The sequence below is a fragment of the Saccostrea cucullata genome, unplaced genomic scaffold, assembly GCF_032062105.1.
Source record: "Saccostrea cucullata isolate Sc308-1 unplaced genomic scaffold, CSIRO_AGI_Scuc_v1 ctg3767, whole genome shotgun sequence".
Classification (NCBI taxonomy): domain Eukaryota; kingdom Metazoa; phylum Mollusca; class Bivalvia; order Ostreida; family Ostreidae; genus Saccostrea; species Saccostrea cuccullata.
Genome location: NW_026932447.1, coordinates 5,076 through 32,965, shown reverse-complemented (window position 1 = coordinate 32,965; position 27,890 = coordinate 5,076). Strand labels below are relative to the sequence as shown.

Below are 27,890 nucleotides of genomic sequence, written 5' to 3'. Positions count from 1 at the left end.
GGGTTATGTCTAATGGTTTCATACTTTACATATATTTGATGCTTGTAACAAGACTTTTCATTTGATAGCAATACCTTTGACTCAATGACCTTGACGTTGGAGTTTGACCTACTTTTATTTTTTTTTATCTTTGGCCATGACTTATGAACGGTTAGGACTAGGGCTTTCATACTTTACATATGCATTCCTTGAGACAAGACCTATCATTGGAGGCCAATTACCTTGACTTTTTTGACCATGACCTTGGAGATTTTCGTACTTATGAAAAAGCTTTAATCTTGGCTATAACTTTTAGACGCTAAGGGCTAATGATCTTATACTATATATGTGTAATCGTTGTGAAAACACATTGGATTCCAAGATTTCCAAACTTATGAAAATTTTTTACCCTGGCCTGATTTCATATTAGAATTGCATTTCCATTGATCTTGCATTTAAGAAAGTTTTATTTTCGCTTGTTTGCCATGTTTGATATACTTTCACAAGTATAATTTCAATAAAAAAGGCAATAATATAAGGTTCTTATTATTATTACAAATACTGTAGTAAAATACTTTATTTCTGCCTAAATCTACTGGTTCATCGATAGGCGCAGTTTAAAAAAAAATGACGAGCGGGACGGCATTTATGCAGAATTTTCATGCAAGTCACACAATAAAACCAAAAAACTAGATAGTTATTCCTTAAATCTTTATTTCATAGAATTGAAGTATACTTTCATCAAAACATTTGATACCTGGCAAGGCACACTTAATGATTCTGGGTTGATATATGTTTTGATATACTTTCACAACTATAATTTGAATAAAAAATGAATTGATATAAGGTTCTAACATTACCCGTACTTCGTTCCTTTTTTTGGCTATAACACCTGTCTTTTCCTAGAATCAACATTAATTTACCCCTTAGTTTTATACCAATAACCTCCAATATGTCGCTACACTTTTACAGAAAGCATATAAAATGACCCAAGCTACAATACTTTTTTACTGGTATTTCATTAATATTGACGGTTAATTGAAGTCTTTGAAATGTAATGGAAACCCATAATTATTGGGTTTGTTCTTCTGTTTCATTGAATCTGAAATTCAAAAACAGCTGAAACAAGTGGATATTTGAGAGCTTTAGAAAGAAGCTTTATTTCATTCATTCATAATAAAGGAAATTAAAAAAATAATAGAAATCGAACAAATTCCTTTTAAGTGAAACTCTTTATAATTTGAAACAATAGTGTCTTAAGCGTAGAAAATTAAACAAAATAAAAAAGTACATTTAATAGCTTGGAGAGAAGCAGATAGCACAAAAAGATTTTGAGGTTTGAAGTGAAGATTGAAACCTAGCCTCCTACTCTGAGTAACAAAATGTTGAGGAACGTCACATATTTTATCCTCATTATAGTATTTCCTTTAATTCATTCTAGCGATCCTTGTATGAGTTTCAATGAAGACAGAATTGTAGGAAAGAAACTTTTTGTGCATCCTATAAAAATCATAAAAGATATAGGGTAACGACTCTGTTTGAAACAATGCGAAAAACACGCGTCGTGCTTTTCCATCAATTTCAATCGGAAAACGTTTGAATGTGAATTGCTTAATGTGTTGGGAAATTCATCATCACGGTTTGTCGATGATAGCAACTACATTTTTGAAGAACTAACAAAAGACGTAAGTACACAACTTTAATTGTTACAAATATAATGTAGGATTTTAAATATTTATTATACAGCTGTAGTCTTTGATATGTAGCAGTAAAAATATTAATTAAAGAAAAAAATCGAACGTCCAGATCAGATCAATGTATGTTATAACTGTAGGATGACAACAGAACACTTTGTGGAGATTCATTAGATATGTTATAACTGTAGGGTGACAACAGAACACTTTGTGGAGATTCATTATGTATGTTATAATTGTAGGGTGACAACAGAACACTTTGTGGAGATTCATTATGTATGTTATAAGTGTAGGGTGACAACAGAACACTTTGTGGAGATTCATTATGTATGTTATAATTGTAGGCTGACAACAGAACACTTTGTGGAGATTCATTATGTATGTTATAACTGTAGGGTGACAACAGAACACTTTGTGGAGATTCATTTTGTATGTTATAACTGTAGGCTGACAACAGAACACTTTGTGGAGATTCATTATGTATGTTATAACTGTATAATGACAACAGAACACTTTGTGGAGATTCATTATGCATGTTATAACTGTAGGGTGACAACAGAACACTTTGTGGAGAATCATTATGCATGTTATAATTGTAGGGTGACAACAGAACACTTTGTGGAGATTCATTGTGTATGTTATAATTGTAGGGTGACAACAGAACACTTTGTGGAGATTCATTATGTATGTTATAATTGTAGGCTGACAACAGAACACTTTGTGGAGATTCATTATGTATGTTATAATTGTAGGCTGACAACAGAACACTTTGTGGAGATTCATTATGTATGTTATAATTGTAGGCTGACAACAGAACACTTTGTGGAGATTCATTATGTATGTTATAACTGTAGGGTGACAACAGAACACTTTGTGGAGATTCATTATGTATGTTATAACTGTAGGGTGACAACAGAACACTTTGTGGAGATTCATTATGTATGTTATAACTGTAGGGTGACAACAGAACACTTTGTGGAGATTCATTATGTATGTTATAACTGTAGGGTGACAACAGAACACTTTGTGGAGATTCATTATGTATGTTATAACTGTAGGGTGACAACAGAACACTTTGTGGAGATTCATTATGTATGTTATAATTGTAGGGCGACAACAGAACACTTTGTGTAGATTCATTATGTATGTTATAACTGTAGGGTGACAACAGAACGCTTTGTGGAGATTCATTATGTATGTTATAACTGTAGGATGACAACAGAACACTTTGTGGAGATTCATTATGTATGTTATAATTGTAGGATGACAACAGAACACTTTGTGGAGATTCATTATGTAACAACTATTCCACCTGTATTTCTACGTCATCAACCAAGAAAATCTGCATTGCTACACTAACAGGTTGGTCATTATTCTGTTTAAGGAGATTTTGGAAATATATTAATTAGAACTGCAGGCACACTTAACTTACATTGTAAAATTAATATCATTTGACTGGACGTTTGGGCTCAATTACTGTTCGTTATCAGCATAAGAGATTTCTTCTAAAACATTTTTTTTCAAATCCTGTAACAATTAAAATGCGTATGGAATATGCTTGGCAAGCACATTAATTAAAACCCCTAAAGAAATTACGTTTGATTCGGCATGCCAAGTATTTCTGGCATGTTTATAAAACTTAAACTTTACTCTAGCAATTCATTTTCAAATTAGTTCAAATGCGTATGTGAAACTTATTGCAAAATCTTGAATTTAAATATTAATCAAAAGAGCCCCGTGGGGATCTGGGTTAGAATAGGCCCTCAGTACCCTCTTGCTTGTCGTAAAAGGCGACTAAATGGGGCGGCCCTTCGGATGAGACCGTATAAACCGAGGCCCCGTGTCGCAGCAGGTGTGGCACGATAAAGATCCCTTCCTGCTCAAAGGCCGTAAGTGCCGAGCATAGGCCTAAATTTGCAGCCCTTCACCGGCAATGGTGACGTCTCTATATCAGTGAAATATTCTGGAGAGGGACGTTAAACAGTATACAATCAATCAATCATTAATCAAAAGAAAACATGTAAATGGGGGAAAATGCTGTTTTAGCTCGAGGTACTATGCAAAAACACTTTATTAATTGTTGTTTTATTATGAATATTATGAACAAATTTTACAATAGAATAATTTGTGTTGGCTTCATATAAATATATCAGTATATTTGTAATAAATATTGCTGTCATTCATTGCAATGTTTTTTGGTTACCTATATTTATTAATTAAATATATTAAGAAAGTTTCTCAATTATGTAACGATTCTCAAATATTAGAATCATCTATTCTTATATGTCTTAAGGTAGCTATTTTTTTCTTTAAAGAATGTTCGTTCAGAACCTGTCCCTTTCCTGGAAAATGGAATTATTCTACGTCAAATTATTATCCTCCTTCTGTAACATTTGGCTGTCAACAGAACTACATTGCCATAGGTCAAGGAAACACAACAAACTGTACACCCGGAAGGAAATGGTCACCTCTTTCTTTGATCTGCGAATTCCTGGGTATTACAGATCTTATTAAGAAATTTGCTGTAATTTGTTGATCAAACCTTAACTATTCCACGTACCACAATTGGAAATCTTAATATTCTTTATATATTTATAAATTAACTTCTCTTTTATGCATATTGTATATAAGATTGTTTTGTTTTGACGATCGTTTTAAAGGTTCAATACGATTACAAAGCGGAAGTTCGCAAAACGAAGGCAGGGTTGAACTCTCTATCAACAACACATGGGGAACCATTTGTGCTGATTCTTGGACCGAAACAGAAGCTCGGGTTGTTTGCCAAATGATGGGGTATACCGGGTAAGTGTTTTATGGAAAGCCATAGCGGACCCTTGTTATCAGTCTTCATTTGACCGAGATATCCATCCTGACTTGGTCAAGATTATGCATGTAAAGATCACGGCTTGGTCGTGTTTGAAATCCTGACTTGGCGTAAATTGAAATGAAAAAGATACAACATGTCTTTGGGATTCTAAGTGACTTTCCGTACCTTTTAAAGAAATATTTGTTTCATTCTTTTTAGCTGTAACTTACTTTTAACTGTCACTAAACAGATCATTTATTTACTTTCAGTATTGCCACTCCAAGAACAGCTGCCTATTTTGGGAAAGGTGAGGGCCCTATCTGGCTAGACGGTGTGAAGTGCTCTGGGTCGGAATCTCATCTGCTGTTGTGTGAACATTCTCCAATAGGAAGCCATAATTGTTATCATTTTGAGGATGCCGGTGTTACATGCGAGTAAAACTCTAGGAATGGCATTTTGCCATTGTTTGCGAACGAAACATTCTTGACATTGAAAAAATATTTTTAAAACATTTTGGAAATTAAATGTGTATGAGCCAATTTATATTTAAATTTTCTGTTTACGTATTTCTTTTGTCAGTCATCCACAAAAGTTTTTTGTTGTTGCACAAATTGAATTATTTGGCTGACTGGATCATGTTTTTGTAATGCATGACATCTGTTTAACATTGATGGAATTCTGGTACTTGTGATGAAAGAAAAAAACATAGCCCTGCTTACTTTCTTTGATGACAAGATTGAGTTTGATAAAAATGTATGTTTGGTATACGATTTCACAATTGATATCTTGATTGTTAATTACAACATTGATTATCAATTTATGTCGAGTGTATCGTCAAAAGAAGCCTGACTGATTTCTCAATGTCTATATAGAATGCAGGGAAAATCAATGGATCTGTAATGCAATAAACCTTTTAAACAATCCCTTCAAAAGGTCTCTCTCTCTCGTAAGTAAATATGTATAATTTAATTTAAGAAATATACGTCATTTGATGAGATAAAAGATTTACTCTATATCGTATAACATACTTTGCCTACATCGCAATGATTAGGTAAAAAATGTATTACTCGTTTTGACGCACAATTTTAAACCATTTTTAGAGGGAAAAGTGTATATACTGAAATTAAATGAGGAATGAAGCTAAAATATTTAAACCTATTGATATGTTATACGATATAACATAACGTTGGACAGTCTAACTTTTTTATAAACCGCTGTGTGTTATATCTTATAACACACTTTTTAGGTTAAAATAAGCTTCATGCCTGATAAATTTTTTTAATTAAAACTGCGAAGTAATCAAAATAGTTTGAATTGAAAGTTTTTGATATGATATGAACTGCATGTATTTTAAATATCCTAATATATCATTTATATCCACAACTTTTCCACTAATAAAAGTAGCTTTCACAATATGAAAAGCCTTTCCGTAGCTTGTTCTTGTTACTTGAAAACTAGTGAAGACACGAGAACTTGAGTTGAGTGAAAATGTCATTTATTGACCAGATAAATGACGAAAGTGAACAAAAACACATAAATATACAATATTACATACAATCATGTAAATTATAGCTGGGATAAGGCCAAATAATGATTAGTTTCAACTTAGATATGATATATTGCGACTTAGTGTTTGACACGCATTTTTAGGTGAAACCTTTTCTAAGCTTTGGATATTGTCGTAAAACAATGAACTGCATGTATTTTAAATATCCTAATATATCATTTATATCCACAACTTTTCCACTAATAAAAGTAACTTTCACAATATGAAAAGCCTTTCCGTAGCTTGTTCTTGTTACTTGAAAACTAGTGAAGACACGAGAACTTGAGTTGAGTGAAAATGTCATTTATTGACCAGATAAATGACGAAAGTGAACAAAAACACATAAATATACAATATTACATACAATCATGTAAATTATAGCTGGGATAAGGCCAAATAATGATTAGTTTCAACTTAGATATGATATATTGCGACTTAGTGTTTGACACGCATTTTTAGGTGAAACCTTTTCTAAGCTTTGGATATTGTCGTAAAACAAGCGAGGTTTATGACCTACATACTGATTTAACAAACAGTCTCTTTAAAATCAAACAAACTGACTAGTGATTTAAACTAAAAAATATATTAGTAATATTCATTTTACAGGAAAAAAGTCTTGCATATAGGAAATGCGTACAGATCATTAACATCCCCTTTTCTCATTATTATATACAGTATACAAAGAAAGGAAGTTAAATCTGATCTAATTTCTGGTTTCAGCTTTTCAATATATTTCCCTCCTGAGATTAACTAACCATGTAACTGAAATGATAAGTTTTAGGTTACTTACTGGAATCTTTCTCTTTTCCTTTACAGGTATTATATATTGTTAGTATAAAAGGCAACTACTATATGATATTGTTGATTGTGAAATGTTTTGTTCTTATTCAATAAAAAACTTAACATATTTTTAAATACAAATATTTTATATAGTTGATGAAGTAGTTTCGGTTATAACATGTATATTTTAAGTAATATTTTTTCAATTAAAAGTAATTTATGAAAAATGATGTAGATGATAAACATTATAATCATTAATATTGCATTTATTACCGTCATATGTATTACAGTCACTTATTTGTCATCTGTTTTTGTCTTCTTTTTGGTATCTGGGTTTTAAATGATTAAAAGAAAAAGAATAAAACTAATTCTCGATGAATTAAAAAAAAACACGCAATTGTCTGCTTTACTTTTGAATATAATCGCCCAAGGTCTACTTCGTTTAAACCATATTTTATTTGAAAATGGCCAGCTGAAAATACAGACAAGAAGTACAAAAATCTCCAAGTCTCCTTGAAATATCTATATTTTTTTATTATTAAGGTAAGGTTTGCGTCTCCCTCCAACTCATATTTTTTTTAATATGCACACATGCTATATATCAATTTATTCAAGGAGATAAGCTTCATCATTTAATATGATTTTCAAAGATATTGCCCGTCCCATTTTTTTAGTAAAAGACGCCAAATTTAACGTATTTCATATTTCACCTCGAATATTATTTTCATTGAAAATATTGATTTATTTTATAAATTATCAAACTTTTATAATTAAAATGACCTGAATTAGTATAATTCATGCTTCTATTATTTAAACTTTTAATTTTCCGTTATCAAAAATGTGAAAATTTGGGTAAAAAAGAAGATTTTTCAATTTTCCTTGATAAAGTGAAACCGTTGCCATGGCAACAAAAATATAAAAATCAACGTTTTACATATCTACCGATTCCATCAAAATCCATGAAGTTATTAATTTGATCATTTTCATTAATTTGAACTAAAAAAATATGTATGTCCCCAATATTATTTCCATGGAAACAGGGGCTATATTATGGGTTCGGAACATAAAAATCAGGCTTTTTCTATACTTTTAAAGACAACATTGATATCACCTTGTCATGGTGAATGTTAAAGACTAAATGTTATTTTTGATATTGTTTTTAGGCATAAATTGGCCAAAAATATTCAAAATAAAACTCCTCCTGTGCTACATGATGGTCTAAAAATTTATTCCATGGAAGAACTCTAGTATTTATGGCAATCTTTACATCTGAATATTCTGATGAAATTGTCCATGAATTATACTGCAACACCTTTAGAAGTACATGTATATGTATATAAACCAGTGGCGTAGCATCGTTTTTGAAAGTGGGGGCCAGCCAGAAAATTCTTTTTTTTACTTACCTGAAAAAGTTGACAAGCAAAAAAAAAAAGGTAAAAAGTTGCCCAAAGCGGAAAATCCTATTTCGTGACGGGGAAGGGGGGGGGGGGGTAGAGGTAAACTTTTTCTCAGTGTCAACTTCTTTCAGTACCAATTCTAATGCTACATTTTCGGTACATCACTTAGGGTGGGGGGCCAACCCAGTTTTCAATTAAGATTTCCTATAGCATAAGTAAGGTTGGGAAAAAAAGTGGGGGGGGGGGGCAGGCCCCCCCTGTTGCTACGCTCCTGTAAACATACCTCAGAACATGTTGCAAATAAACCAATTAAAAGCCTAGGAATTCGACCTCATGCTGATTTAGTTATTCCAACATGTAGTAACTTCTAGACATCTTTGTAGCAAAATATCTTTATTCAGTTATGGCTGATGACTGTCATTATACATGTATGCCATTTTTTGAGTGAAATGTTGTAAGCATTGCATCCACGAAGCTGCTGTTTTTATAATTAAATGATTTCTTTACTTCGAAGAGTAGAAATGCTATCTTTAAAGTAATGTTTGTTTGCCCTCTCTTGACTCAGGGTAAAATTATTTGGTCGGTAGGTGAGAAAATCTTCAACAACATTTTTTTAAGGGGGATAAGAGGAATAAAAAGAAAAAAATACGGCCCTGCATTGAAAAAAGTTTTCAGTCTGATCATTTTAGTCAGTCGGTCTGGAGAGGCCGACAACCAAACATTTTTTAAAGATGGTCTATTTCTACACTTCATGGACATTAGCTCAATCATTGGATTAGGTAGTCTGAGAATCTTAAAAAATTAAAAGATTATAAATGTAAACAATTTTAAATAAACTACATGTATTTGTGAAAGATTTTAATTTTAGTAGATTACTAAACTGGTCTTATCATTCCTACTAAATTAACAACCTTACAATTTCCAAGTGTCATGTTTTAAACTGTTGCAGTAGATATAATTATACATGTTCACTGCAGCTTTATGTACAAAACTCATCAGTTTTCAGAAATACCTATTTGAGCATATTAGGTCCTGGTAAGAACAAATTTTAATGAATAAAAATATTAATCTTAATTGTTCATGTATTAATTTCCTTGCAATTTTACAAACCCTTTTAAGAAACTTGTTACATGTAAGTATAGACAAAAGCAACCTTCAATTAATACCTATGATGTATACATTTATTTAACTGAAAACAAATTCAAAGATGGACAAACAGAGCATGCACTGCAATCATCACAAACACATATTTTCTAAATATATGGAAAACAGCATGTATATACTAAATAGGATGTTGTTAAACATTAAATTTTCTTCTATGATCTATAGACATATAAAATATGCATTGGGTATAACAAGTCAGAAGTTCTTCTCCAAATCTCCATTGATTTTGCCACGTCTGGTTCAACATCTTAGCTTGATCCATCCAACTTTCTTTAATATTCTTGAGCTGATATGGGATAAACTCTACTTTGATTGATGGCACAAATCTTTTAAGGAAACACTGAAGTACTTTTTTTTTGTTCTTATCTATTCCAATTAATGACCCATGATCTGAAATCATATGTGTTCATTTTTACAATAACATTTAAGGAATTGCATTTTTGAAATTGCATAAGAAATTGCACTGAGTTTCATTCACTCAATGAAATGAATAAATTTCCAATATAATCAATGAAGAATCAATATGAAATTATTGTAAAATTCACAGATTGAAATCATTGAATTAGTGAAATGCAAATGCTTGATCAAGAAAATTAATGTTCTTGTCATGCACAATCTGTATATCTTTTTTATTAATGATAAAATGAGATATTAAATAAAATCAAATCTCATTTAAAAAGGTAACTTGAACAATTGAATACCTGTTCCAATAATGTTACAAATATTAGGCCTAAAAAGCAAGGATTTTATTTTTCATAATTTCTTGAATGAATGCATATTTGTTTTTTGGCAATGTTGGGATATTAGTCACATCCTGACATCCTTGTACCGTTTATTCGTCGTTTTTAAATCTGTAGTCAGTAGATCATTCATAACTTTCAGTAAAATGAATAGTTAAATAATTACCTGATGAAAATACTATCAACAATCAAGCTGTCAGCATCATCATTGGACATTGTCAAATGCACTGTGACTTTTCTTCCCTGTTCGGACTGCATATAGCATAATACTTTACAGGATACTCTCAGGTCTTTTCTTTTTTCTTTCCCATTCTCACTTAAAATTTTCGTGTAGTGGTGAAGCGAGAAACACACAACAGCACAATGCGTCAGGCACTTTCTTCTGATCGGAATGGCCGTTCAACTTGCCACGTTCCGTATCGAAAATAAACAAGTCCTCCTTTATTGGTTCATCCACATGCATCACGCTAATCTCAAAGGCTTCTAAGATTCCTATGCTTTAATTTGTTATAAGACTTTCTCCCGAAAACGTCCTTTGTTTTTAGTCCTAACAATAAGTGACAACAAACATCAAGTATGACAGAGGAAATTCGTTACCGAGATGCTTATCATCGCTGGTTTAAATTCGCCTGTTTCAAACGCTTTGGTGATTCGCAAGAGTTATCTCCCTGTTAACGCAAACCTTACCTTAAAGCTGACATGAACTCTTAAAAAGGCATTAGTTTTCATCTTTGTACGACTTATTACATTCCTGTACGCCCTTGTCCGCCATATTTCTTCGATTCCGCCATATTTTATCGAAGATTTTTGGCCACCCGTACCTGCTATATATAGCCTTGTAGAATTGTTTCACTTGAGTGATTTTCTAGCCTGGCTGTCGACATGTACACATCTCCGATAGCATAGTTTTTAGAAATCCATAAACTGAATAAACTGACCAAATACATGAATTCAACAAAAAAATAGAACTAAACCGAGAATTAAATTATTTTTGACTGCATTTGCTGCAATATAGAAAATACACTAACACGGAATACATTCATGTACAGCAAAAATCCATACAGGTCGAGAAAACGCGTCAAACGCAGTGATAAAACATTTACCTGAATATACTGCTATCGTTACAGGGATGTGCACATGTCGAAAGAATTATCCTATTTTACTTTTATTGAAAAATGCATCTCAGAAGTCATGTAATCCATTGCTAACTCAACAGTAAAAGATGCTTGGACACACGTGGCCCATGCCGATCATTTTATTTGGTCAGGGAAAATATCAAAGGTTGAAAGCTCAGTGGGGTTGATTGAAAAAAATGCAAGTAATTTTTTAAAAACTAAACATTACTCTTGTCTGTAAATGTTGCAAAAAGAATTTATGATTACATGGTTTAACTTCATTAAATTTATAATAAAGCATGCGTTATTTCGAATCATTCACCTTTTGAAGATATTTTCCTGTGATAGGAGGGGGGGGGGGGGTTGTAATAAAACATGCATATTAACACTCTCATAAAAATAATTTAAGAAAAACGTCTGAAACAGATTGATTTCTTTATGATCAATTATTATCAAATAAATACTGTGTATTGGCTTTATTAGACCTAATATAATTTGATTTAAAGTCATTTATAATTTTATGCACAATGAATGAAAACATACCCCACGCTCCCCCCAAAGTCGAAGTGCTGAAATTCCCAGAAAAAAATAAAGGAATCGTAATTTCCTTGTTATATGCACATCTATGCACATTGTGTCCTAAATATCTGCCAAGTTTGAAGAAATTGTATGCAGCGGTTTATGAGGAATTGCGCTGAGAAAAAACTGCTCATCTCTATATTCAAGACATGGCCAAATTCTAAATGTAAAAGTGCGGAAATTCCCGAAAAAATAAAGAATTCGGAATTTCCTGGTGATGTGCAAATCTAGACACACATTGACTCCTATAAATATCTCGAAAAATCGACAAATCTCTGTGCAGTGGTTTATAAGAAGTTGCGCTGACCAAAAAAAAAAAAAAGGACTGACTGATGGGTCCAAAACATTATACCTCACGCAACTTGTTGCAAGGGGTATAATAAACGAGCATGATTCTGTGGTACAATGATAATGAAAATAGAATTCAATGTGAATTAAATTTCTAGACATAAAAAATTAATGATTACTAGAAAAAGCAGAGAGAAAGAGAGAGCAAACCCCCCGTGAGAATTCCACATTTTATCTACAATTAGCTTTTTAAAAATTCTCTTGTCTGTTGTCCAGGTCCGGGTTCGACTCGTATGTTTGAGCATAGGTGTCGGAACCGTGGGTGGCTTTTTTAGAAATATATACTTAGTATAGACATTGAACATTGCTGCGTAGGTTTAGCCCCCCCCCCCCCCCCCCCAACTTTCCACAGACAAGTCGCAGTATAGATTAAAAAAGAGGAAAGTGTTGGTGTTTGGAGAAAAATTTTGTTACTAAAGTTCGAACCTACCTCCCCCCCCCCCTTTCCCCCACACGAAATAAGATATTCGTGTCTTGGAAAAGGACATTTCCCCCTTTTTTTAAAGTTTGTCAGATTTTTTGAATGTATAAAAAAAATTCTTTGCACTTAGCCCCCACCCCCACTTTCAATTTGCTTCCGAGGCCAATGCGTTTGAGAAGGTATTTGAAAAAGTTCCCAATGTACCCATTCCTGTGATGTATGTTTCACGTTTATTATATCCTCCGCTTGAAAAGTGGGAGGGTATATAGTAATAGTTATGTCCGTCCGTCGGTCTGTTACGCTTTGGGGTACCCATCTTTTATCCGCAAATCCTCTTATACCACTAAGTGAAACTTTCACAGAATCTTAGGTTTATTACATATTACCATTGTGCACCTCCTATTTTACTTTTTGATCCGACACGTATTTTGGGTTTAGCGACAACAGCAAAATATGGACTTTGCCATTATAACCACATGGGAGGCGGGGGTATCGTTTAGTGAGCTAATTGCTCACAATACCTCTAGTTTCTCTTTCAATTTGGCCGTTTGGATTAACTTCTTGTCCAAATTAAAATTATTATTCAATTTATGAAGTTTTGACATCCCGCCTCAGGGCCGTAACTACCATTGAGGCAACGGAGGCAATTGCCTCCTCTTGATTTTCATTTTTTTTTTTTGGAAATAAGAAACACAACACAAGCAGCTGGATCAAGATTGATCATTTATTTGTTTGATTATAGCCACCTGAGCAATTTTTCAGCTATCCAGTGAGTGTCACCATTACCTATGCTCGGCGTTCAGGGCCTTTGAGCAGGAAGGGATCTTTATCGTGACACACCTGCTGTGACACAGGACCTCGGTTTTTTCCGTCTCATCCGAGGGACTGTCCCATTCAGTTGCTTCTTACAACACGCCATATAAGTGAAATATTCTTGAGCGGGACGTAAAATTATAAACAATCTTACAACACGCAAGGGACGATGAGGACCTACTCTAAGTAACTCAGATCATTACGGGTCCCCATTCAGTCGCCTTTTACGACACACACTCCCCATTCAGTCGCCCCTTACGACACACAGTCTTCATTCAGTCGCCTTTTACGACACACAGTCTTCATTCAGTCGCCCCTTTATCTCAAAATCAAGGAAATGGTCCAAAATTGAGCCGTTTGAAGCAATTTTTTGCGGGGGGCTTCGCCCCTCACACCCCCGATCTTTGGGGGCCTCAATCGGCGGCCCCCAAACCCGCGCCTCCTCTATCTTTTACCCCTAGTTACGGCCCTGCCGCCTGAAAAAAAAAATCCTTGATCTGTCCTAAGGCTTAATAATGGTACAGCACAAAGTGCGTAGGATCTTATACCTATTATTGCCCTAAGGGATGGTTAGAGAGAGAGAGAGAGAGAGAGTTCAGTATACAAAAGAGTAAATAAAAATTATCCGTATTCAACCAGTGTCAAGAATCCCTACCCTAGCTTTTAAAATTATCTCCCAAATACTCCTACAGAAATTATTTTTATATAAAAAAAAATAGCTAGACTATCAGGCAGGGATACTGAAATCTCGAAAGACTCTCTAAAACAACATAATTATAAAACATTTATACATTCCTCAAAATGCACATACTTTGTGGTCGGAGTGACACATTTTAAAAAAAATTTCAAAATTGAATTCGCCAGAGATGTCTGTCTTCCAAGAATATTTAGATAACGGTCATGTCAATTATTTTTGCACGCCCCCCCCCCCCCGCCTAAAAAATCAAATGCCTAAATGTCAATCTGAACAGGAGATGGCATTTCTTCGTGTGTTTGTGTGTTAAAGAACGTATAGATCTATGTACACATAAAAAATTGTATTCTGGTTGACTGCTTTTAAGATTTGAAGTAAATAATTACCGTACATCAAATTACCTGGTTTAGATTTGAGATTAGTACTAAAACAATGAGTTATAATTGACAAATGAATTTTGCGACGCAAACCAACTGCAGACTATATTCATGACTTTGTATAGAATGTATATTAGAACTACATGTAGATAGACGATTCACAATTATAGCACAATTATACCCCCCCCCCTTTTTCAGCCGCGCAAATACCAAATAACTTCTCTTTCCACTTGTGATATTTTCCCTGACCAAAATCTGATCAGCATGCACGGACTAAGTGTATCGACGTGCTAGTCTGTACGGAGTAATGAAAGTGTGTTTACTATTGAGCTTTTGTGGAGTTTATTTCTTTTTTGTGATGCATATTTCAATAAATGGAATTCAGGGTGTATATCACTTGACTTGTGCACATCTTCGAAGCGATGCAGTAACCTTATTACCAGGTATGGGTACGTTTACAGCGTTCGAGGCGTTTTCTCGATATGCATCAATTGCATAGGGGCTGCAAATCAAAGACGTTGGTTGTTTTATTCCATTCAAATGATATAATTTCAAATTGTGTTTGCAGATTTTACTGCTTTTTATTTCAAGTTTATTCTGCATAAATTGGCGCACTGTAAAAATATGTACTCGTGCATCTAAATTTCTCACCAAACTTGCATTTTTTTCATTTGATTCAAATCAATAATTATTCAGAAATATGATTATTATGTTGTTTATTGTGGATTTGAAATGTCTTGATCTCCTCATGTGTTCTCATATGCTTCACGGTTATTATCGGAGATGTACACAAGTCGATACCCAAACCAAAAAATCATTCAAGTGTAACGAGCGCATTGGGGTATATATCGTTACAATGAGACAAGGTATCTGAAAGAAATATGGCGAAATACGGCTAAAGTTGGTATGAAACAAGTCGTACATAGATGAACATGTTGCGTTTTTAAGAATTCATGTCAGCTTTAAGTAAAGCGTCATAACTGATAGTTTTGGGATCTAAAGAAAAGACGGGGCTTTTGGCATTTGTTGGGATGGGGTAGGGTTTCCACTGCAAACTGTAACTATTGAACACTGAAAGGGGGCGCTCAACCTAAGCCGATGTTTAATGACTATTTTTATGAATCATAAACAAAGGAAAGTCCTATGACTTTTATTTGATATATTATTCTATATGTTTCACTAGCTTGAATAAAAATCTGGGCATAATAACCTCTCTGCTGAAATTTAGAGCACATTGTGGTTAAAAAACAATAAGTAGCAGGCATTACATCGGAAAAATAGGTGTATACAATATATACTTGCGCCAGGAGTCTTCATCAATCATACCAGTTTGTGGTCTGTGTCAATTTCCTAAATGTACATGCGCCACAACCGCATGAGAAAATAATACAAAAAGTGTAATTTTTAGGATATAGGAAGAAGTTTGTCAAAATAAGCTTGAAGAAAATTTGAAGATGTATGTATTATTCTGGCATTATATACTAGTAACTTTGAATATGAGGGATTTCAAAAACAATACGGTCATTTACAATTAAAAGAGGCCGTTTCCCCTAATATTCTTTTTAAAAACAGTTAATTCAGGATCTATCTCACCTGACTGTCGATTGCCTGGAGTTTTATATCAAGGAACGAAAAATGTAACAGAAACTGGTAGAGCATGTCAAAGATGGGATGTCCAGACCCCACACGAACACGGCTATGATGTATTTAGCCTTTCAAAAGAGAACTACTGTCGGAACTTCGATAGAGAGGAGCCGTGGTGCTTTACCAATGACACGGATGTCCGCTGGGAACTCTGTGGCGTGGAAGTGTGTGGTCAGTTTATTTCTATTAGGATGTAAAAAAAAGCTATTTGAATGTTACTTAAGTTTGGAAGCCTAAGAATATTTATCTTTTAAATATTTTTTTAGTAACTCCGTGTCTTAACCAGTCTTTCTATACAAAAGAAATAAAGAGCCAGTGTGTTTCTGATATTCCAAGTGATAGTGAATATTGTAGGTAAGCGGTTTGTATATTAACAATAAAATATTAACGTTTCGTCATTAACATATACAGAAGGATGTATATTTAACATTGAGGCATAATTTAATTTAAAGAATAGATCAAAGTAAAAGAACTGTACGTAGTAACATATGCCATTGAAATCTTCTATTTAGAATAAATCATTCAATTTTTATAAAGTCTGTAGGTAATAAGGTCTGAGTATGTGCATTAAAAGAAAAATATATCAACCAGTGGATGATGATTGAAATTAATATATGTTTTGATTTTTTTGAAAGAATAATAATAAAATTTCTTTAGCAAAAGTTTAATCATGCCCATATTATTTCCTGTTTACTACACGAACAGCATTTTAACATTTCATAAATGCCCTGCACATTTTTCTCAGCAATATATTAAACCTGGTCTCATGTTTAAAGAAGAATATTGAAAATTCCACTGGTTCTAATTGTTCCCTGATTACATGGCGATCAATTGCTCTGCAAATAAAGGACACTTAAGAAGATTTAATAGAGAAGTCCATCTCTCAATTTAAGTTAAAAAACTTTACTATTTTTTTCTGAAAGCAATTTAGAAGGAATTGTCATTTCTGAAAGACAACTAAAACAGTAGTTAATATCGAAGAGAAGATAAAAGAGAAATCAATGTCAATATAAGTGAAATTCAAATCTCTTGTCATTTTTTTCCTTAAAGTTTTTCAAAGATGATCTCTAAATTGAAAAAAAAACGTAATGGATTTTAAAGAGAGATAGTAAAATGATGGAAATTTGATTGATTGATGGATTGTATGTTGTTTACTGTCCCTCTAGAGAATTTTTCACCCATTATGGATACGCCACCACTTGCCAGTGGAGAGCTGCAAATTTTGTCCTATGCTCAGCACTAAGTGCCATTGAGCAGGGAGGGATCTTTATCGTGCCAGCACTTACTGCGACACGGGAGATTGGTTCTATTACAGTCTCGTCCGAAGGACCGGTATCCACACCCCACACTGGAATTCGAACCCGCGACATAAGGATCAACTCCTCAACTCTCGACTATAGAGCAGACGCTCCAACTCACCACGAGGGATATTTGAATATGAAAGAAAGTTATCCTGATATCTCACTTTATACTTTGTGTATAAGATATTACTAAAATAAGTATTACAGTAACTATATACAAATAAATTTACCCAAAATTTCTTAATGAAAAAAGGACATTCTATCATACAAAAGCATGACCATGTTGAAAAACTTAAACATCATCGAACGTTCATTCAAAAATATAATTGTAAGTGCCTGTTTTGCAGGCATTCTTTCACCATGTCGAGATGAATCTTTTGCGGTGATTGACTTTGCCATTCCTTGTTACGGAGAATTCTTCAGAATTACAACAGATAGACCATCACTATGCCGGTATTTATTCACAATGTATCTAAATATGGCAAAATTAAAATGTTTAAATGAACAAAGCAAGTTTAATTGTGTTACTTCATTATTTTTGTTGGAGTTGGTTTATCTAAATATTAATGATACATATCAAATGACACCACATTAGAAATTTAAACTTATTTTTGAATTAAGTTTTGTTAAAATGGTATTTTTTGAAAATTTTTCTTTTGCGTATTTGTTTTAAATAGGAGGCTATTTTTTTTAATCACTTTGATTAAATGTATGAACAAAAATATGAAAATGATATCAAGTTTGAAATAAATCCGTCCTCTAATTTGAAATTAGAATGAACCAGCGTATTGGACATTGTGTTTTATCAAAGTTAGAAGACAGTGACAAAACGAACTCCACTTGTCTCGTCAGAGATAAGTTAATTAGGGCCAAAAGATTCATACCACTTCTCCCTGTACAGCTCCAAGAAAATGCAAGTTTTTGTAAGTATTCTTCGAGACAATGATTTTTTGTTCGCAACATTCCATTAGCTTGAAATCAAACGTAGTGTCTGCCATATTTGCTCATATGTGAATATGTTACTAGAGAAAATAATTGATGAAAATAAAAAATAAAAGCAAAGCTTATAAGCACCTCTAGGTCACATTGTCTTTTGTCTTCATATGGGGTTGATGTATATCTAAAGTTGCTACAGTTCCAAGAGCATGTTGTTCGTAAGGAGAATTTCTAAAATGAGATGGAACTATGACAAACAGGTTGATTATATGATTATCTGGCTCAAGAAGAAAAATTGATATATCTTTTTCATACAATTTGCTAGGCCATATCAATTATATTTATACTGAATTGACTACAGTGCATTCCATCATGATAAAAACAAACTTTAATATTAATTCGTCGTCAGGATTTTTTGTAAAACCATGTTCTCAGACATCAATTTGTGCTATATAACCACTTTATTGTAAATTTCATCATTAGACGTTTGTCTTCTGTGTTTTCTAATTGTTCACTTTATATCTAAATTCAAAACGGTTCTGTCTTACATTTTCAGGTCTCAAATATTTTTATTCTGAATTTCCTGCACCTCTGGAAAATGTAACAGGTAAACCATTAAACTATGATAATCCTACAATAATACGATGTATATTCATAGTATGGTTGCCATGATAACTCAAAAATAAGACCACAGCGGAATAAAACAATATTCCACTTATAATTGCAAATTAAAGATAATGCAAATAATATTTTGTTTCTAAAATTTTCAAAATATAAATTTTTTGAAAAAAAATGTGCATCTGTCTTTTAATTCGAAAATATCCATATATTTAAATTTTAGTCTTTGTTAATCTTAAGAGTAACTATACTTTTATACAACAGCAGTGGCATATGAGGACAGTCACTGTTCTCTAACCCAATGATATTTTTGGTAATCTTTTTTATCTAGATATTACAATGCCTTCAGGGAATAAAGAAACAAACACAGACTTTTCCCAAACAGCAACTTTTCGTAAGTTGAAACTGATTAGTCTGTACTGTCTTTTATTATCAAGATTTATGGGTAAGCTTATTAAAAAGAAATAATTGTCTATAAATTAAGCAATTAAAAGCAAGCAAAAAAAGTTCTCATTTTCAAATTATTTTCTGTGTGAAACATATGCATGTGATTTCTCGCATAGAAATTTTCTAGCTGTAATATTACTTCAACTTAAATTTCGTCGTTTGTAACATTTTTTAGCTGCAAAAATATTATAAAGAAGACATTTTATAAGAGATTTAAACATATGAAGGGTCACCCGTGTGGCACAGACACTACTGAATTAAATATCCCCTTACATTCCAAAAAATCTCTTGTCGTCCTCCTGTTTCTCCCTGACTTTCTCCTATGATCCCCTGTCGTTATCCCTGCCTACTCTGTCCACTCCCTGTCGTCCCCTGTCGTTGTCCCTGTCTATATTGTCCACTCCCTGTCGTCGTCCCTGTCTACACTGTCTACTCCCTGTCGTCCCCTGACATTCTTTGATCTCCCTGTCCAGTCCCTGTCGTCCCCTGTCATTGTCCCTGTCTATACTGTCTTCCCCCTGTCATCCCCTTACATTTATTTTGACGAAGAAAAGGAGTTTAAAATAGATCCCTGTTGCAAATTATGCGTGAAAATGCTATAGACTTGAAAACTCTAAAGTTTTTGTTTTTAATATAGCAATAAGTTAGCACATTTTAAATGCCTTAACAAACTCCTCTGTATATAGTTTCTATGATTTGTATTGATTTTTTAAAGTTTGGTAGCATTTAAAAACAGATAAAAAAAAAAAAAAAAAAAAAAAAAAAACGACAAAGGAATGCATTGATTCTAAAGATAAAATAGATTCCTTATTCATTGCATCTTGTGAAGCTAGACGGCATATAAATGTATTTTATAAAACTTTAATCTATACCTTGTTTATTATTTATCTACTTTGAAAAATTTTTGAGCGTAATAACTGTTTTTGTAAAGTAACAAGATTTAAATATTTGGGAATAAATTATCAAATCTTTGCATTGAATATTGTTTTCTAGTTAATTAAATGGTGATAATTAAATGAAAAGAACGATATATAAATGCCGAGTATAAGACAAACAGCTCTCCACCGGCACGTGGTACCGTCTAAATATGAGTGAAAAACTCTCGAGAGGGACGTTTAACAATATACAAACAATCAGTCAATAAACAAATGAAGGAAAGACTTATGTATTTTCTCAGAGCAATGTTGAACATTTAATTTACATCATACTATTATACAGCTGAAGTATATCATTGAAGATTCCAGTTCCCCAAGACCAGGACTATATCCCAAGGTGCAGCCGAGGGAAATAAACCTGGTCGAGGGGAACTGGAATCTTGTTTAATCCCAAAGCAGGGACTACCTCATGTGACTAATGCACAGGGATTTGTCTATTCACAGTGATTTCAAGAAAATTATTCACAGTTTACTGCCTTGTTTTTATATCGCAAATAAAAAAATCAGTAGCGTTATATTAATCTTACATGATCATGTTGTTTGATTCATGTTTGTTGTAGTTGCGGTGGGATTTGCGGTTGCACTAATATTTGCTATCAGTTTTGCAATCAGCATATACAAAATAAGGTCTGTGTTCTTGATTTTTCCTTCAACATTTGCTTAAAATGCTTATAAAACCTTCACTCTCCCTCAATTTTCTAGACTTTTAACTACAGACTAAAAGTTTCTGTTATCCCGAGCTGCACGCTAAAGTGAACTATTTGTCAGTTTTCTGCTGTCGTTGTTGTGCAAATTTTTCTTATTTTATTTCTTGAAACAACTGGACAAATTTCAACCAAACTTGGGTTAAAGAAGCTTTTCTTTTATAATGAGAATTCAAATTTGTTGACAAGAAGCGCCAATGTTACTTTTAGAAAATAGTGCAAATTTAATTGAGTGTATTAAAGCCCTCTTAAAAGTAGACTTTGGATCACAATATTGTGCCAATATATTCTATTGAAATAAAAGGTAAATAAGACATGGTTCTGGGAGTTAGAATTAAAGCTAAGAGACTCAGGGTATAGGTGGACATCACATGGAACTCTTATTTTTCTTATTTTATTTACATTTTTTTTCAAATTCAAAATAGGAACAAAAAAATAGAATAAAAATTGTTTTTTTACATTCATATGTAGACTTGATTTATCACAATGAGCTTGAAATTTAAGAGACTACATATTCTTACACATGTGTTTTTCTGACAAGGAGCATACGGTGGGTGTGTCCGGTCGGCAGGGGATGTTCATTCCTCCAGGGCACCTGATCCCACCTGATCCCACCTCTGATGTTTTGGGGGTCCATGATTGTTCTGCTCCTATTTGTTTTGTTTTATGGACTTGAATATTGGTATGATATTGGTATGATATTGAATGCCATACGTTATCTCCAAATCCCTTATGAATATTTTACTAGAAAAATACGTTTATGTTAAGCTAACAAGAAAGCTTAAAGATATACGTGATGACGTAATTGATTAAAAATTCAACTAATCACACTTATATCTAGCAATATACCCTTATAACCTGGACAAAGGGTCAATGGGGGATATGGAGATAACGCACAGTATTCAATATCAAAGTCCATAAAACGATACAGAGCGAGACTGCTGATGTTCTTGTTTCATCAACTTATTTGTCAATAATATACCGTGTTTTAGAAATTGTTCATACGCAGAACATGCTCTTGCATATTGAATCAACTAATATATAAACGCCATATGCAGGTGATGAAGGTGTATTGATGCTTAAGTAAAGGAAATTAACGGTAGAAAAATTAAAGATATCATGTTTTTTTTTCATAGAGCTTGGTTGTTTTATTAACATTAACGTCTTTTTCAAGTCAATATCCAAATATGAAACAGATGTGTCAGACTCTGTGCTATCTCTCAGTTGATCCAATACGCAAGACATGCTCTAAATTTTTTTAAAACGATATAATTCAGTGATAAACATGATGATGAAACAAAAAATTCAAGAGTCTCGTTTAAAGCCATTATTACGTAATTTCTATGGTCGATACAATGACTTTGTCAGCAATTGCTAGTTTAATCTATCATTAAGTCAAATACTGATTGAAGTTTTTCATTGAAATTATATAGGCCATTAATCATACAATTTTAAAATTATAAACCTATTTATGTTCATTGTAAATAAATTACCGTTACTTCGCAATCATTATGGTACCTGATCCAAAACCGATGTGTCATAGATCCGTGTTTATTGTTTAATGTTTGATATTTAATATCCTTCTTAGTTTCATATATTTTATTATATAAATTTTAAACAAATTGTTTATTGATAAAGTGAAGCAAACATTACGATTAGTGAGAGCATATGTTACATTTGAAAGTGGAACCTTTTGAAAATTCGTACAAGAATCTATTTAAGGGGGGACCTATGTCCGAAAAGTCTTTGTGTGAAATTTTCAAAACTTTGACATTTCTTTCCTGACCACTTGATCTTAATTTTTAGGTATTAAAAACAATACCTTTATATGCTTATTTTTACATAGGAGCACGTGCAAAAACAGTGTGAAATGCTAAAAATAGATTATTTTCAGACGTTATTGTTCTACTCCAAATATGCGCTAAAAAGAACCAAAAATGTCAAATCACATTCGAAATCAACATGTACATGTATTTAATTCACATGACTTGTATCTTTAAAATGAAGGCAAATTCACTGTAATTTATCTCGCTTGAAAAATTTTACAGGAGCACAATGTAAGTATCACCCCGTTTTTTCTTGTCGTATTTTTTACAATTCCGACATGCATAACAGGTAATATCTTAAAAAGTCTTTGTGTGAAAACGTGGTAATTCATATTTTTTGAAAGAAATGACCCATCTTTTTATTTTAACAAGGAAAAAAGTATACCTTTATGATAAAATAAACGTTTTCTTTTATTTTCGTAATCTTTTGTCATAAATATTGACCTTTCTGCACTAAAAAATGTAAGTTAGCACTGACAAACATCTGAATATAAAACTATTTTGCAAAAAACGAGTATTTTGTTTTGATAAGAAATAAATTAAACAGATATACTCTTTTTTTCTTCATTCTAATCATTTTGTCCCCCCTCCCCGTCAACAACCAACACCTAATAGGAATGACTTTATACAATAAAATCTACATACACTATAAATCAATAAGTAAATATAGGTACAAGTACATTTATTTATTTTTCTTAGTTTTATCCAGAAAATGCAATTAATGGTAATCATAAAATTAAACATATTTCCCTAATTTAAGCCGCTGTCTTTGCTGAATTTTATCTTATATTTTTTGCATTTTTATATCAGCATATCATGCAGGTATTTCTTCACAACTGAATTTGCTATGAATTATCAACCAAAGGAAGAGAATTCTGATATTAACAAACTCCATAAATTAAATAAAACTGTTTTAAATGATGAAAAAAAATTCTTTTTGTGAAATGTGTACGTTTTTGATTAATAACAATGTTATGCCTATAATCACAGTTGCAAAAGTCAGCGGGAAAAAAAAAAACGTCGCTATTGTGACGTCACATAACGCTGCTTTGACGTCGAACGACATAGGTCCCCCCTTAAGTGTGTATAAGTTTATAAGTTTGTATCTAAGTACATAGTATTAATATATTTATTAGAATATTGACTATGATTGTACTCAGGTTTCTTAATCTTGAAAATATATTAACATGATTTCTTTTTCAAAATCATATAGAACAATAACACTGAGAAAAAGACGAAAAGAATTGATGCGCCTCCCAAGTATTCCAAAATCGAAAGACTCTCCATACGAAATGGATTTAACCAATCCAGAAAATCCGTATTCCGATCCCAACTATGAAATCGTAGAGGAACAAGATGAGGGTTACGAACATTTGCCCGAACCAGGAGAAACTACTTTAACAGACGAAGATGGGCCATATATAGATCCTAACAATGCAGATGGAACATATTTAGATGTAGTTCATAGCGAAAAAGAACCCAATGATTACATTAACGTTCCTCCTTACATTGATTTAGTTGATGATGCAATAGAAGATTCTTTGAAATCAGAGGCTCTGGGCATTTTACAATCAGAGAATGCTGGTACAATAAACTTAACTGAGAAAATAGATGTGGACGAAATAAAGACATAAAAGAGGACATTACCCCATGAATGTGCTACCAAACCAAAAGATAATTTCGGAAAACTTATCAATACATTTAAGCATTCGTTTGTCAGTTTTATTTGTTCATTTACGAGGGCTATTCAATAAATAATGTCCTGAACTGTATGCCATACAATACATATATTGTAACGCTTTAGACTTTGTGTATTCCACTATGCAAGTCGGTATTTGAGGATCTGTGATTGGCTGAGGCTGATCATGTGACCTTAAACAACACTATAAAAGCAAGTGCAACTAAGCTGCAGGGTTCTTTAAGTCCAAGCAGCAGAGGGAAGAAGACTGAATTTTAGGATATACGGTTAGTTGGGTTGATTGCCTAATATTGAGGCTTGCCACAACTATTTAACTGTACTGTGTGGATTGCCTGACGACGAAGGCTTGCCACAATAAAAAGTTTGTATTGTATTATTGTTTGACTAACCATTTAGAGGTAAGTCAACCCCCTTGAGGCTTACCTGGTAAGCTTTTAAGAAAGTGTAAATCTCTGATAGCAGTGGATGACTGTTGGTCCTGAATAAGGACAATTCAGTATCTTCTGTTTTCAGAGGCTGACCACTGGGAGATTGGACTTAGAGTCGTGACTGACACTACGAGCCTGAGTAAGGCAATATTGGTGTCGGTCCGGTGCCGTTGGGTGAACCCGTTATTGTACGACATTCAAGTGTGATTTTCCCCTAAGTAAGGGAAGTGCCATATTTGTATATATTTGCAGGCTAATCATTTTATCCAATTATTTTTAAGAGGAAAATTATTTATTGTAAATATCGATCTTTACCGAGATCCTAGAATCAACCAGGAAAGACCCAAGGCCTAAACACGTCACAATATCATATGACATTAAACTTCACTTTTTCAATATGGAATCTTTAATGAATTTATAACAGTTTATGTGATCACTTTTCATCTCATAGTTTCATTGTGATAAGCTGAAAAATAAGAGGTATTCGAGACATTGTATTATAAATGAATGGTAAAGAATCAGTAAACTTAAGTGTAAATAAAAGCTTCATTTAAGTTGCAGTAAGACATCCCAAAGAAATATTCACTGAAATATGTGAAGTTTACAGCAATCGATGTCTGTTTTATAGACAAATGAGCAGGTGGATTTCAATGATTAAAAATTTTATGATGGGCATCAAAAATGGGTACCGTCTTTGACAACAAAATTTATAATAACTTATGTACTGTTTGCCGAATTTCAACAAATAATACTTGATGATGTATGATTGACTTCAAGACACAAAGCAAATTTGATAGACATCATTTCGGGAGTAGTTTACACATTTCAAGAAACGTTTGACGGTAAAAAATCTTAGTACTCAAAGATCACCTTATATTTTGAAAAAAGAGTGAAAACGACAGCGTGAACGAATGTCTTAACAATTATTTTAAAATATCAGCAATTGAGTTGTGAACGTTTGTTTAAAATTCAAACAGATAATGAAACTTGAATCTATTGCTTAAAACCATCAAAATAAAATTTACCATAAGATGTACTTGACAAAAACAGCGAAGGTCTAACAAGAGCAAAGAATTGCAATAGCACAAAGACAAATTTATATTAATTTTTCTTAATTATTAGTGGTATTGTTGTTCAAATTCGTATTCTGGGAGACAATTTAATTTTTGGAGGAGTCTAGAAAGCACTTTTTTGCGAAAACATCGAAATGTTTATTAGAGGAATGACCCAGAATCGGGAATACACTACATTAAATTTCTTCATGACAGCATCCAAACCCGCAAGCCCTGAAGAGTAAAAGAATTTTGGGGATAAACAGAAAGTTTTGTCACATTAACAATATTCACCTTTGACTTTTTGACTTCTATTTCCGGACTTGTCTTGTTTTAAAAAGGATCTTAAAACACTCCTTATTAAGCTATCCTTTAATTTGTGATTCTCTTTTAAATATAAACATGGTTTTATAATTAGACAGGGACATCTTGACTACTTTTATTCACATGTATGTATATATGTATTTTCAGCTACTATCTCTTTTATGTATTTTAATTGTAAAGCGCTTTAGAGGACTCAAATCGATAGAGCGCTATATAAATTTTATATTACAATTACAATTACTTGACAAAACACCTTTCAGAAGGACAAAACAAGTCTAGGAAATCAAAGGATCTGCCATTATCCATTATATTAGGAATAATACCCCAAATGAGTTCTTAAAACAACCCGAAATTGGATAAAAAATGTTATGGACATATGTTTTAATTAAAAGAGAATGTTAAGTTAAATCATTAAGACTAAATCACTGAAAAGCGCCTTTTGCTTCTTTCTTAGCACAGAGGACATTATTTATTGAACAGCCCTTGTATTAGTCCCCTAACGGCAATACCGAATAAGACCTTAGACACAACAATTTAGTGGATTTGTTAATAATGGGAAAGACCAATAAATTCTCACAATATTTTCTACACAACAATATTGAGTGCAGTGGGTACAATTTTCCCCTTACACGTAAAGGTAGATGTCGTTGAAATACAGTGACCATCCAAACAAAAAAATGTACCATCTTCTACTCGTATATTTTAAGGCTTTCAAAAGATGGGCGGTGCCAAATTTCACTGGGTGAACGGGATTGCAAACAAAAACTCAGGAGAAAAAAAAGTTATTTTGTTATCATATCTTACCATGTGTAAGTTATTTCTTAATTTAAAATATACTAGTATGTCAATTATTTAAACAATTTCAAACATTATAATAAATTGATGACCCTGAGGTGTTTAAAACTCAAACAATGTATATAATTTAAATCAAAACAGTTTTATCAGGTGATGTTTTAGTTAATGTGTATAATTTACAATGTGCATGTGGAAAGAACATGATTACACTCTACATCTGTAAGGATTGACTTGACACCGCTGAAGCTTCTAGTATATCATAAAGTTAAAAAAGTATGAACCTTTATCATTTCTTTTATCAATCTTATACACTCTATATTTTTTTACACTGCCAAATCGGACATTTCCGTACGTGTGATTAAATATGCATAACGTGCAACTGGGTACATAATTAAACTAGGAAACTAGATACTGTGAAAAGCTGAAGGTTTGCGTGTTTTAATTTTCGTGGTTTTTGAGTTACGAACCAATATAATATACTGAAAGGAAAAAGAAACGCAGGGTAGCATAATGTTCGAAAAAATTTTGACCTGATGACCAAAAATTACGAAAATTGGTCAGAAGATAAATTTAGTTACTGTGCACCAAAATCAGTATTCAGAATTACTCAACCGTGAAACTTATGACGTCACGTAGGGAAAACGCTAAAAAGCCCAAAACACGTGCAAATTGATAACGACGAGTTTGTCAACAAATCTTGTTGCATTATTTGATGCATATGAGGTATG

General features: G+C 32.8%; 3 protein-coding genes across 4 annotated transcripts; 2 read left to right on the top strand and 1 right to left on the bottom strand.

Moving 5' to 3' along the window:
- Positions 1 to 1,791: 1,791 nt before the first annotated feature.
- On the bottom strand, positions 1,792 to 3,044 carry LOC134235155 (uncharacterized). The gene is made up of 2 exons (XM_062717254.1): positions 3,034 to 3,044; positions 1,792 to 2,878 (listed from the first exon to the last, which is right to left on the bottom strand). Exons 1-2 carry the CDS (start codon positions 3,042 to 3,044, stop codon positions 1,792 to 1,794), a joined length of 1,098 nt encoding a protein of 365 aa, XP_062573238.1.
- Positions 3,045 to 6,731: 3,687 nt separating this feature from the next.
- Positions 6,732 to 17,738, top strand: LOC134235154 (putative apolipoprotein(a)-like protein 2). Of its 2 annotated transcripts, none has more exons than XR_009985349.1 (4): positions 6,732 to 6,841; positions 16,035 to 16,268; positions 16,364 to 16,451; positions 16,843 to 17,736. XR_009985349.1 is itself a non-coding variant. In XM_062717253.1 (4 exons), the coding sequence occupies exons 1-4, from the start codon at positions 6,793 to 6,795 to the stop codon at positions 16,952 to 16,954; spliced, it is 492 nt and encodes a 163-aa protein (XP_062573237.1). In that variant the 5' UTR covers positions 6,753 to 6,792; the 3' UTR covers positions 16,955 to 17,738. The 2 variants fall into 2 exon arrangements, 1 of the variants encoding a protein (XP_062573237.1); XM_062717253.1 differs by having other exon boundaries at positions 6,753 to 6,841; positions 16,026 to 16,268; positions 16,843 to 17,738.
- Positions 17,739 to 17,745: 7 nt separating this feature from the next.
- On the top strand, positions 17,746 to 24,801 carry LOC134235153 (uncharacterized). The gene is made up of 6 exons (XM_062717252.1): positions 17,746 to 17,851; positions 18,173 to 18,321; positions 18,891 to 18,941; positions 19,284 to 19,346; positions 20,895 to 20,961; positions 24,078 to 24,801. The coding sequence occupies exons 2-6, from the start codon at positions 18,174 to 18,176 to the stop codon at positions 24,496 to 24,498; spliced, it is 750 nt and encodes a 249-aa protein (XP_062573236.1). The 5' UTR covers positions 17,746 to 17,851; position 18,173; the 3' UTR covers positions 24,499 to 24,801.
- Positions 24,802 to 27,890: the final 3,089 nt, after the last annotated feature.

Bases quoted from the DNA above. Each gene is read 5' to 3' on its own strand.
- LOC134235153 (XM_062717252.1), top strand. From the start codon at position 18,174: ATGAACCAGCGTATTGGACATTGTGTTTTATCAAAGTTAGAAGACAGT. The intron at 18,942-19,283 runs GTAAACCATTAA...TTTTTTATCTAG, and splicing joins ACCTCTGGAAAATGTAACAG to ATATTACAATGCCTTCAGGG. The intron at 20,962-24,077 runs GTCTGTGTTCTT...AAAATCATATAG, and splicing joins ATCAGCATATACAAAATAAG to AACAATAACACTGAGAAAAA.
- LOC134235154 (XM_062717253.1), top strand. From the start codon at position 6,793: ATGATAAGTTTTAGGTTACTTACTGGAATCTTTCTCTTTTCCTTTACA. The intron at 16,269-16,363 runs GTCAGTTTATTT...ATATTTTTTTAG, and splicing joins CTGTGGCGTGGAAGTGTGTG to TAACTCCGTGTCTTAACCAG. The intron at 16,452-16,842 runs GTAAGCGGTTTG...CATTTTTCTCAG, and splicing joins AGTGATAGTGAATATTGTAG to CAATATATTAAACCTGGTCT.